Raw genomic sequence first — 13,238 nt, 5'->3', positions numbered from 1 at the left:
AAGGGGACAGGAGATTGTCTTGGACGATAAGGCAAAGGAAAATCCAAAGAACTTTTACAGATACATAAAGGGTAAACTTAAAACTAGGGAGAGGGTTGGGCCTCTTAAATATAAACAAGGTCATCTATGTGCAGATTCACAAGGGATGCGGGAGGTCCTAAATGAATATTTCTCGCCAGTATTTACTGTTGAGAAAGGCACGAATGTTAGGGAAATTGGGGAAATAAAAAATGATGTTCTGAGGAGTGTACATATTACAGAGAAGGAGGTGCTGGAGGTATTAAAGCGCATCAAGATCGATAAATCCCCGGGACCCAATGAAATGTATCCCAGGACATTGTAGGAGGCTACGGAGGAAATTGCCCTCTAGCTGAATTATTTGAATCATCGACAGCTACAGGAGAGGTGCCTGAAGATTGGAGGATAGCAAATGTTGTGCCCTCGTTTAAGAAAAGCTGTAGGGATAAGCCTGGGAACTACACACCGGTTAGCCTTACTTCTGTAGTGGGTAAGTTGTTGGAAGGTATTCTAAGGGACAGGATCTACAGGTAATTAGACAGGCAAGGGTTAATTAGGGAAAGTCAGCATGGCTTTGTAAGGGGAAAGTCATGTCTCACAAATTTGATTGGGTTTTTTGAAGGGGTAACCAAGAAGGTGGATGAGGGCAGTGCAGTTTATCTTGTCTACATGGACTTTAGCAAGGCCTTTGACAAGGTACCGCATAATAGGTTGCTGCAAAAGGTTAAATCTCACGGAATCCAGGATGAGGTAGCCAATTGGGTACAAAATTGGCTTCCCGACCGAAGCCAAAGCCTGTGACCAGCGGTGTGCCTCAGGGATCGGGGCTGGGTCCACTGTTATTTGTGATATATATTAATGATTTGGATGAGAATGTAGGAGACATGGTTAGTAAGTTTGCAGATGACACCAAGATTGGTGGCATAGTGGACAGTGAAGAAGGTTATATTAGATTGCAACAGGATCTTGACCAATTGGGCCAGTGGGCCGATGAATGGCAGATGGAGTTTAATTTGGATAAATGTGAGGTGATGCATTTTGGTAGATCAAATTAGGGCAGGACCTACTCAGTTAATGGTAGGGAGTTGGGGAAAGTTAACGAACAAAGAAATCTAGGTGTACAGGTTCATAGCTCCTTGAAGGTGGAGTCGCAGGTGGACAGGGCGGCGAAGGAGGCATTCAGCATGCTAGGTTTTATTGGTCAGAATATTGAATACAGGAGTTGGGACGTCTTGTTGAAGTTGTACAAGACATTGGTAAGACCACACATGGAATACTGTGTTCAGTTCTGGTCACCCTATTATAGGAAGGATATTGTTAAACTAGAAAGAGTGCAGAAGAGATTTACAAGGACACTACCAGGACTTGATGGTATGATCTATAAGGAGAGGCTGGATAGGTTCGGACTTTTTTCCCTGGAGTGTAGGAGGTTTAGAGGTGATTTTATACAGGTCTATAAAATAATGAGGGGCATAGATAAGGGAAAAAGTGAACATCTTTTCCGAAAGGTAGAGGAGTCTAGAACTAGAGGACATAGGTTTACGGTGAGAGGGAGAGATACAAAAAAGACCAGAGGGGAAATTTCTTCACACAGAGGGTGGTGAGCATCTGGAACGAGCTGCCAGTGGCAGTGGTAGAGGCGGGTGCAATTTTTTCCTTTAAAAAAGTTAGACAGTTACATGGGCAGGGTACGTATCGAAGAATATGGGCCAAATGTGGGACTAGCTAAGTGATAGAAACTGGACGGCGTGGACAAGCTGGGCCAAAGGGCCTGTTTCCATGCTGTAAACCTCTATGACTCCATGAGAACTAGAAGCAGGAGTCGGCAATTTAGTCTCTCGAGGTTGTTCCACCGTTCAATGTGATCATGGCTGATAACTCCACCATCCTGCCTGTTCTCCATAATCCTTCAACCCATTCCCAATTAAAAATCTGTCTAACTCCTTCTTAAATTTACTCACTGTCCCATCATCCACCGCACTCTGGGGTAGCGAATTCCACAGATTCACAACCCTTTGGGAGAAGTAGTTTCTCCTCAAATCTATTTTAAATTTGCTACCTCTTATCCTGAGATTATGACCTCGTTCTAGAATGCCCCACAAGAGAAAGCATCAGCTCCACGTCTACTTTATCCAGACCGTTTAGCGTCTTGTATACCTCGATTTGATCTCCCCTCATTCTTCTAAACTCTAGAGAGTATCGGCCTAAACTGTTCAATCTCTCCTCATACGACAAACCCCTCATCTCTGGAATCAATCTAGTGACCCTCCTCTGAACCGCCTCCAATGTCACTACATCTTTCCTCAAATAAGGAGACCAAAACTGTGCCCAGTACTCCCGGTGCGGTCTCACCAATGCCTTGGACATTCCATTCGCTTTCTTTATTACCTGCTATACCTGTGACACATGCATGAGGATGCCCAGATCCCTCTGCACCAGGACACCCCGAAGTCTCTCCCCATTTAGATAAGAAGTGGTCTTTCCATTTTTCCGACCAAAATGGATGACCTCTGTAGCCATCTGGGATGGCCACTTACATCCAGGAACAGAGAAGCTCGCAAAGCCTAGCGGGTAAAATGGACAATGCGATATTCAGGCAGGTTCAGAGCCTGAAAATGTATATTTGCAAAGTGAGGAATCCAGACGGTATCGAAACCCCGACCAATTAGCATTTTGATGGGCCGATTAGCATTTGATGGCCCATCTCCACCAAAGGACTGGTACTCGAGCGACCGGGACAGTCCCAGACATTTCGGCGCCACTCCCTGTTTTAGGGAAGCGTAAGCAACAGGGTCAGTGACCGCTTGGGACACGCCCAGCCATCCAGGCACCCGCCCATTTATTGGTTTGAATCGAACACAGTGATCGGGGATCACCCAATTAGTGGGGTCCAAACTGAAGGACCGCCCGAAAGAGCACGAAAACCCCCAAGTATAAGAAGAGAGTCCGCCATGTGTTCGTCCTCTTTTGGACCTGGCGCCACGGCAACGTCCATCTCCAATCGCAGCAACACCAGAAGCAAGTCCAAGTTCAACGCTCGCTACCAGACGGATGAGCCTAGCTGAGCAGCAGTTACTCCTTCGGACTCGATAGATCCAGAATCGAACAGCGGCCACTGTTCGTCTGACCTAAGCCAGGTGCCTGAAGTTAAGTACAGGTTGTCTTAGTCGATAGGTGTAGTTTAACGAGTAGTGTTTATGTTGCATGACTAATCGTGTGTAAATAAAGTACCCTTGACCTTGAACTAACTAACTGGTGTTTGGCTCTTTGATCGATAGCCGATTGAACATTGTGATGTTATCATTTGATACCTGGCGACTCTGAGCATTAGAATATAGATATCAAAAGAAAGGAGGGCAACCTCACTGACTGCCATAGTTACAGCAGATCCACAGAAAAGGCACCACCTCGCGCCTATCCACGTTAAACTCCATCTGCCACATTTTGGCCCACTCCCCTAACCTATCTATATCCATAATACAATAATATCTGAAATTCCTACATTCATCACAAGCGCCAAATCCGTTTTCCCCTTGACGCTCCATTCTCCACCCGATCGGGAATCCCAATTGGAGTGGCGTTGAATGGGGAATCCCAGCTAATGACTCTAACAAATGAAAACACTAGTGAGTCTCTATGAATGACTGGAAGTAAAACAAATAAGAAGGCAAGAAGGAATTATGAAATTAAATTATCGAAGAACATAAAACAAAATAGCAAAATAATTTACAAGCACATCAAGAGGAAATTAATGTTGTGATGGGAATAGGCCCATTAAAGGATATACAGAGTAACACTTCAGGTAACAATGGAGAGATAACAGAAATATATATATTTTTTAAGAAACAATTTTATTGAGGTATTTTTGGCATTGTAAACAGTTACAGTGCACAGTAATGTGCAAATATCAACAAAAACATAGTGCAAATAACCAAACCTATCTCAAGATGACAGAAATATTGAGTATTTGTTTTGCTTCAGTATTTACCAGGGAGATAGGACAGACAGACATAACGTTGAATGATGAGATAATCAATGGGATAGTATAAGTAAAATTTAAAAAGGGATGTACTGAATAAATAAACAAACTCAAAGAGGATAAAGCCCCTGGTTTGGATGAATTGCATCTACATATTTTGAAAGAAAGAATCTAGGGAAGAGATTGCAGTGGCATTATTCATATTTAGCAATTTGTTAGAAAAAGATGTATTGCCAGACAATTGTCGGATAGTTAATGTAATTTCGATATTTAAAAAGGACAGAGACTGTCCAGCGAATTCTCCACCAGTCAGCTCAGAATCAGTGGTAGGAAAAATAATGGAATCCTTACTAAAGTAGGGTGAACATCTAGAAATAAAATATATAATGAAGGGTCAGCTTGGATTTCAAAAGGGAAAGTGTTGCTTGACCAACTTTATTGAATTGTTTGAGGAGGTAACAGAGAGAGTAGACAATGATAATGCAGTAGATGTAAAAAGGTCTTCAATAGGTTGTTTCATAATAGACTAATGCATCAGATCAGAGAATGTGGGGTCAGGGGAAAGGTGGCAGAGTGGATTGCCAGCTGGTTTCAAGACAGAAAACAGAGAGTGGGAGTAAAGGGTAGCTGTTCGGAGTCACAGGAGGTGGGAAGCGGTGTTTCACAAGGAGCAGTGCTGGGACCACTGCTGTTCACAATTTACATTAACAGTATGGACTTTGCAATCAAAAATACAACTAATTTGTGGATAATACCAAACTGGAGGGGGTGGTCAATGCAGAGGAGGATTACAACAAATAATGAGCAATTGCAGAATGGGCAACAAACAGATCATAAATTTTAGTCGGAAAGAACAGGGAGGTTATTTAATGCTTGGTCTAGGTGGGGATGAGGAACAAAGGGATTTGAGTACAAATGCACCAATCACTAAAAGTTATACCGCAGGTTAGTAAGACTATAAAAGATGCTAACCTAGCACTCCGCTTTATTTCTGTAGAGATTGAAATGAGAAGTAGGGAGGATCTGCTAAACTTTGGTTAGACTACACTTCGTGTAGTGGCTGCCATAGGAGGCACTGGAGGGTGCAGAGAAGATTTGTAAAGGATAACCCCAGAAATTCTCGGGTATGCATATCAGGAAAGGATCGACAGGCTACGTCTCTTTTCTCTTGAAAACAGAAGGCTCAGAGGTGACCGAGTGGAGATGCCTAAATGATGAAAGTTTTGACCGAGTGGCTACAGAGAGAATGTATTATTTTGTGGGGAGGAGCATAACTAGAGGTCATCCATGTAAGATAGTCACCAAGAAATTCAATGGGCAATTCATTAGCCAAACTGGTGAGAATGTAGAACTCACTACCACAGTGAGTGATTAAAGTGAATTGTATAGACGCATTTGAGAGGGAGCTCGACAAGTATATATGGGAGGAGGAAATAGAGGGTTACGATACAAAAGCAAAATACTGTGGAGGTTGAAAATGCTAGAAATACTCAGCAGGCCAGGCAACATAGGTGGTGACACAGAATTAACATTTCGGTGACCCTTCATTCGAACGGAGAGGAATATGATGATAGATTTACTTGAGGAAGGATGGGAGATGACCAAAGTATAAAAAAACAGCATTGCCTGGTTGGGTCAAATGGCCTGTTTGTGTGCTGTATACGTCCTCTCCTCCTGTGTATTTGTTGCCTGTCTAACACCATGAGTGTCAACCTGTGAGTGCCACACCATCATCATAATCTGTCTATAATACCACAGTGCCAAATTTATACTTATCAAGGTGATGCTGAAGATTAGGACACTTTCCAGCATCAGGGTCCAGGTCTAAAATGTCAGAGAATCCCTTCAGCCATTCAGCCCATTGAGTCTGCAACGTCCGTCTGAAAGAGCACCCAACACAGGCCCATGTCCCCATCCTATCCCCGTAACCCCAGCTAACCTTTGGGATACTAAGGGGCAATTTAGCATGGCCAATCCACTAACCTGCACATCTTTGGACTGGGAGGAAACCAACGCAGACACGGGGAGAACATATAAACTCTACACAGTCACCCAAGGCCAGAATCGAACCCAGGTCCCTGGCATTGCGAGGTAGCACTGCTAACCACTGTGCCACCATGCCACCCAGATATAGTCTCCCAGCGTGCCTCAGCTTCAACCACAAAGTTCAACTCCCACTGCATCAATATCATACTTTTCCATTTCTATACCAGGCACAGTTTTGCCTCTTGAACCAAGATTGACAGTTTGGTATTGTATTGAGAGTATTGTGGTTTTTCACCGTTAGCCCATGGATAGAGCCAATTCAATCCCATTTCAAGTGGGGCTGTGAAAATGAACTAACAGGAGACTTTCATCCTGGGCTGGATTTGAACTCAGGTCCCAGAAGAGGAATCACACAATTTTCTCTCGCGCAAACTTTAATGAAATGATAGCAATGCTAATTTGCTTACTTACCATGCCAGAGACGGTGAAAGGTTGACTTCCAGCAGCCAGGGCTTGAGATTGGAGTCAATTAGGACATCAAACCCATACAGCTCTGTTAAAATACAAAGCATATCTCTGTAAGAGCTCGCAGCTGTAATGATGATCCTGAATCTCGATAGATCAGAGCTTGCATATACTCACTGCTGTTGTGTTGTCTCTTGCTGAAACCCACACGCACTCTGCACAGTGGCAACACAATCCTGCATTTATGCGTGGAAGTAGTTCAATGAATTGAAACTGCCATTATTAACATCAAACAGGATCCCACATAATCAGCTTGGAAATGTTAGACTTTTAACCCAGTTTAATCATTAAAATGCAAACAAATTGTCCAGGTTAGCTTTTTCCCTTTTAACGGATCAACCTCCACAAATTAACTGGGCCTCTAATCGGAACCTAGGGGACAGTTTGTTCTGTGAACATAGAACCAGGAACAGGCCATTAAGCCCTCCAAGTTTCTTCCACCATGCAATTAGATAATGGCTGAATTCTACCTCAACTCCATTTACCCGCTTTAATCCATCACAAAACTCTACATCTTATCCGTGAACATTTGAATTGACCCCAGTATTTGTAGGTTTTTAGGAGAGAAATTCTCACATCCCGATTTCAACCCAGAATGACCTAGTTTTAATTTAATGATTATGCCTCCTTGTTCTAGATCCCTGCCACAGTAAACAGTTTCTCTGTATCCGCCCCATAAAATCACTTCATCATCTTAAATATTTCAATCAGATCAACCCAGCCTCCTGAGTTCAAGAAAACGCAAGCCAAGTTTATGCAACTTTGGTACATGAAGGGCATTTAAGGATGAGCAGTAAATGTTGGCTTTGCCAGCAATACCAACATCCCACCAACAAATTCAAAACTATACTTTAAGGAGAAACAATTGCAGGGATGTGGGGTAAATAATAACTGGATTAGGACTAATTGGATTGCTCTTTGAGGAAGTTGACGTGAATGCAATGGACCGAATGACCTCCTGTGATGTTTTCTGTTCTATAATTCTGAAACATGTCCTCAACGTTTGAGTGTTTTAGCCCTAATATCATTCTTTAATATTATACAAACAAAACTTTACTAACAGAATTGGGTTTCCCTGATGACAACGACGAGCAGTTCAGCCAAACAGACCGTGGGTTGATGATACAGTGAGCTAGTGAATACTTTCAGGAGAGGATGGATGGTTTCTGTGCGAAAAAGAGGATTTTGAATGATTAAGCCCAATAGGGGACAATAAGAGTGTTTTAAAGGAGGAAAATGAGATAGACATATGGAGAGGCTCAGGGAGGTAATTCCAGAGTTTATGGTCTAGGCAGCTAACGGCATGATCATCAAAGCTGCAGAAATTAAAGATGCACAAGAGGGCAGAAATGGATGAGATTAGCTACCTTGAAGGCAGTTGGCCTGGGAAATGTTACAGAGGTTGAAAGGAGGCGAGACGATGATGGAATTTGCAGACACCAATAAGAATGTTAAAATAGAGGCATTGTTTAACATTCGGTCAGTGAGCACGTGGTGATTGGTGAATGGAATCTGTGCAAGTTAGAACAGGCAGCAACGTTTTGGATGGGTTCAAGTTTATGGAGATGAAAACATGTAAACCAACAAGGATTGCATTGGAATGTAAGAACTCCTTCACGGAGGAACTTTCTAAATTATTTTCCCAGAACAGTTTTTAAATCTGGTGTTTCCATAGAATCCCTACAATGCAGGAGGAGGCCATTCGGCCCATTGAGTCTGCACCGACCACCCTACCTGGGCCCAATCCCCCACCCTATCCCCAGTAGCTCCACCTAACGTTTGGACCCTAAGGGGCAATTTACCATGGCCAATCCACCTAACTTGCACATCTTTGGACTGTGGGAGGAAGCCGGAGCACCCGGAGGAAACCCACACACACACGGGGAGGATGTGCAGACTCCACGCAGTTACCCAACGCCGGAATTGAACTCGGGACCCTGGCAGCAGTGCTAACCACTGTGCCACCATTTAGCCTCTCCCAGGAGCTTACATGGCTCATGGGCCTGTCTGTACTATAATGCGGAAGGTACCATAGCTTTGGGCAAGCTGGATGGACCACTTGCACTTTACATGCACAATATTTTTGTATATTGGTTTGTTCAATACAGAATGGAAACACATCAAGACTTCCCTGCTCTGTGTACCTCAGTATCAGACTGAACATTCACCTTTAGCACAAGGTCCATTCCTTTTTTAAAAAGCGTCTTTGTGATGAGGTAGTGACAAGGTAGTGACATTCCTGTTTGCGGTTTGATCAGGATAGTGGGATGTACAACAATCGGACATCCCTGTCTGGCGCATGTGTAAGACGGGGAAAGTGGATCAACCATGGCTAACAAGGGAAATCAGGGATGGTGATAACACCAAAGTGGAGGTGTATAAATTGGCCAGAAAAAGCCCGAGGACTGGGAGAAATTTAAAATTCAGCAAAGGAGGACAAAGGGTTTAATTTGGAAGGGGAAAATGGAATATGGGAGTAAGCTTACAGCAAACTTAAAAACTGACTGCAAAAACTCCTCTAGATATGTGAAGAGGAAAATACTGGTGAAGACAAATGTAGGTCCAAAGCTTTGACAAAGAGTCATCGGACTCGAAACGTTCGCTCTTTTCTCTCCCTACAGATGCTACCAGATCTGCTGAGATTTTCCAGCATTTTCCTTTCGGACAAGGGTGACCAGTGGATATTGTGTATCCGGACTTTCAAAAGGCTTTTGACAAGGTGCCACACAAGAGATTAGTGAGCAAAATTAAAGCTCATGGTATTGGGGGTAATATATTGATGTGGATAGAGAACTGGTTGGCAGACAGGAAGCAGAGAGTGGGAATAAACAGGTCCTTTTCTGAGTGGCAGGCAGTGACTAGTGGGATACAGCAGGGTACTGCTGGGTTCAGTGCTGGAACCCCAGTTGTACACTCCATACATTAATGATCTGGACAAAGGAATCTCCAAATTTGCAGATGACACTAAGCTGGGTGGCAGTGTGTGCTGTGAGCAGGATGCAGAGAGGCTGCAGGGTGACTTGGACAGGCTGGCTGAGTGGGCAAATACTTGGCAAATGCAATATCATGTGGGTAAATGTGAGGTTATCCACTTTGGTGGCAAAAAACAGGAAGGCAGATTATTATCTGAATGGGGGCAGTTTAGGAAAAGGGGAAGTGCACCGAGACCTGGGTGTGATGGTGGAACAGTCGCTGAAGGTTGGCGTGCGGGTACAGCAGGCGGTGAGGAAAACTAATGGCACGCTGGCCTTCATAGCGAGAGGATTTGAGTATAGGAGTAGGATGTCTTGCTGCAGTTATACAGGGCCTTGGTGAGGCCACACCTTGAGTATTGTGTGCAGTTTTGGTCTCCTAGTTTGAGGAAGGACATTCTTGCTGTTGAGGGTGTCCAGCGAAGGTTCACCAGACTAATTCCTGGGGTGGCAGGACTGACACATGAAGAGAGACTGGATCGACTGGGCTTGTACTCACTGGAGTTTAGAAGAATGAGAGGGGATCTCATAGAAACATATAAAATCCTGATGGTACTGGACAGACTAGATGTAGGAAGAATGTTCCCGATGTTGGGGACGTCCAGAACAAGGGGGTCACAGCCTAAGAATAAGGGGTCAGCCATTCAGGACTGAGATGAGGAAGAATTTCTCTCAGAGAGTTGTGAACTTGTGGAATTCTCTCCCACAGAAAGCTGTTGGGGCCGGTTTGTTGGATGTATTCAAGAGGGAGCCGGACGTGGCCCTTCTGACTAAAGAGATCAAGGGGTACGGAGAGAAAGCGGGAGTGGGATACAGGATTTGCATGGTCAGCCATGACCATATTGAACGGTGGTGAAGGCTCGAAGGGATGAATGACCTACTCCTGCATCTATTGTCTATGTTTCTATGGACTTTGAATTAAGGTTTAGTTAGCCCAGGGGATCAGTGAGCCAAGTCAATGAATTGGATGGAATCAGGCCTTCAAATGTTAACACTGCAGACAGAGTGATCGAGTATGAAGTCAGTGCCTTCGCTGTTCCTCTTCTCAGGGAGCCAGTACAGGCTGTTCAGTGGTTGCATGTCTGGTCTTAAGCACATAAACCCATTAATGAAAGAGCCTTTCCATCTGCCTCTTCAAAATTAAGCCACTTAAAAATAACCATGATTAGCTTCCTACTTCCATTTGTATATTTTTACTTGCTTTCTTTTAAAATATTTTTGTTTCAATGCTGATGATTGATATTCTCAGAAGGATTGCTAAAGTTAAATTACTGAGTCCTCCACCAGTAAAATGGCACGAACACCCTGTTGAATGTATCTCCACTGATGTTAATCCAGCTCCCACACATTGTCACTCAGTAGCCTCTCTCCCGCAGCACCCTGTGTTACTGACTGTATCTCCACTGATGTTAATCCAGCTCCCTCACACTGTCACTCAGTAACCCCTCTCCCCCAGCACCCCGTGTTACTGACTGTATCTCCACTGATGTTAATCCAGCTCCCACACATTGTCACTCAGTAGCCTCTCTCCCGCAGCACCCTGTGTTACTGACTGTATCTCCACTGATGTTAATCCAGCTCCCTCACACTGTCACTCAGTAACCCCTCTCTCCCCCAGCACCCTGTGTTACTGACTGTATCTCTACTGATGTTAATCCAGCTCCCTCACACTGTCACTCAGTAACCCCTCTCCCCCAGCACCCCGTGTTACTGACTGTATCTCTACTGATGTTAATCCAGCTCCCTCACACTGTCGCTCAGTAACCCCTCTCCCGCAGCACCCTGTGTTACTGACTGTATCTCTACTGATGTTAATCCAGCTCCCCCACACTGTCGCTCAGTAACCCCTCTCCCGCAGCACCCTGTGTTACTGACTGTATCTCTACTGATGTTAATCCAGCTCCCCCACACTGTCACTCAGTAACCCCTCTCCCCCAGCACCCTGTGATACTGACTGTATCTCTACTGATGTTAATCCAGCTCCCTCACAGTCACTCAGTAACCCCTCTCCCCCAGCACCGTGTTACTGACTGTATCTCTACTGATGTTAATCCAACTCCCTCACACTGTCACTCAGTAACCCCTCTCCCCCAGCACCCTGTGTTACTGACTGTATCTCCACTGATGTTAATCCAGCTCCCTCACACTGTCACTCAGTAACCCCTCTCCCCCAGCACCCTGTGTTACTGACTGTATCTCTACTGATGTTAATCCAGCTCCCTCACACTGTCACTCAGTAACCCCTCTCCCCCATCACCCTGTGTTACTGACTGTATCTCTACTGATGTTAATCCAGCTCCCACACATTGTCACTCAGTAGCCTCTCTCCCGCAGCACCCTGTGTTACTGACTGTATCTCTACTGATGTTAATCCAGCTCCCTCACACTGTCACTCAGTAACCCCTCTCCCCAGCACCCTGTGTTACTGACTGTATCTCTACTGATGTTAATCCAGCTCCCTCACACTGTCGCTCAGTAACCCCTCTCCCGCAGCACCCTGTGTTACTGACTGTATCTCTACTGATGTTAATCCAGCTCCCTCACAGTCACTCAGTAACCCCTCTCCCCCAGCACCGTGTTACTGACTGTATCTCTACTGATGTTAATCCAACTCCCTCACACTGTCACTCAGTAACCCCTCTCCCCCAGCACCCTGTGTTACTGACTGTATCTCCACTGATGTTAATCCAGCTCCCTCACACTGTCACTCAGTAACCCCTCTCCCCCAGCACCCTGTGTTACTGACTGTATCTCCACTGATGTTAATCCAGCTCCCTCACACTGTCACTCAGTAACCCCTCTCCCCCAGCACCGTGTTACTGACTGTATCTCCACTGATGTTAATCCAGCTCCCTCACACTGTCACTCAGTAACCCCTCTCCCCCAGCACCGTGTGTTACTGACTGTATCTCCACTGATGTTAATCCAGCTCCCTCACACTGTCACTCAGTAACCCCTCTCCCCCAGCACCCTGTGTTATTGACTGTATCTCCACTGATGTTAATCCAGCTCCCTCACACTGTCACTCAGTAACCCCTCTCCCCCAGCACCCTGTGTTACTGACTGTATCTCTACTGACGTTAATTCAATTCCCTCACACAATCATTCAGCAACTCCTCTTCCCCAGCACCCTTTGTTACAGAATATATATCTACTGATATTAATTTAGCTCACTCACATATTCAGGTTAATATTACCTACTTAAAAGTTACAGAATTTCAAAAGAAGTAATTAATTGCTGAATATACTATAAGACTTTTCAATATGATAAAGCCTTATTGTAATAGGTATTATTACTAATCTAGGAATCAGGGTACCTGGTTTAAAGAAGCTGGAAGCTATCGGTCACTTCATGTTAAATTACTGTAGTATTTTGATAAATGTCCAATGGTGGGCTTAAATTTCTCCCCGTCATTACACACCCTTCAGTAAATTTCACATTGTCATAAGCTCGGTAAATTGTCACGGTGTGGAGCTGTCAATCCGTTTTTGTGATTTTCTGTGTGTATCACGGATTTCTTTGTGTTCCTTCAGGTGGAAGATGTTGGCGTTGAGGACTAGCACCCTTTGGATTTCAAACCGTCTTACTCAGGCAGAGAACAATACCCTCATCTCTTCTAATTTCAGCAGTGCCATTTTACTGTACCAGCAGAGCAGCTATTGAATTCTGTGAAAATAGAGACCCAACTCCAAATATTGGAAGAATTACCTCTCCTTCCAGCAAAGGTGGTGAAGGGGAGATTTGACAGAAGTGCTGA

At 44.5% G+C, this 13,238-nt stretch overlaps 1 protein-coding gene across 4 annotated transcripts in view; it reads right to left on the bottom strand.

The window, feature by feature from the left end:
• The window catches only part of ttll5 (tubulin tyrosine ligase-like family, member 5), a 602,008-nt gene that overhangs the window by 437,917 nt on the left and 150,853 nt on the right, over window positions 1-13,238 (bottom strand). For all 4 annotated transcript variants that reach the window (XM_072494443.1, XM_072494444.1, XM_072494451.1 and 1 more), the window contains one exon: window positions 6,455-6,536. In XM_072494443.1, the coding sequence (XP_072350544.1) occupies window positions 6,455-6,536 (82 nt within the window). The remainder of the gene's footprint in view (window positions 1-6,454; window positions 6,537-13,238) is intronic.

This window comes from Scyliorhinus torazame, chromosome 2 (genome assembly GCF_047496885.1).
Source record: "Scyliorhinus torazame isolate Kashiwa2021f chromosome 2, sScyTor2.1, whole genome shotgun sequence".
Classification (NCBI taxonomy): domain Eukaryota; kingdom Metazoa; phylum Chordata; class Chondrichthyes; order Carcharhiniformes; family Scyliorhinidae; genus Scyliorhinus; species Scyliorhinus torazame.
The sequence above is the reverse complement of the archived record's forward strand: the minus strand, read 5'-3'. Positions and strand labels throughout refer to the sequence as shown.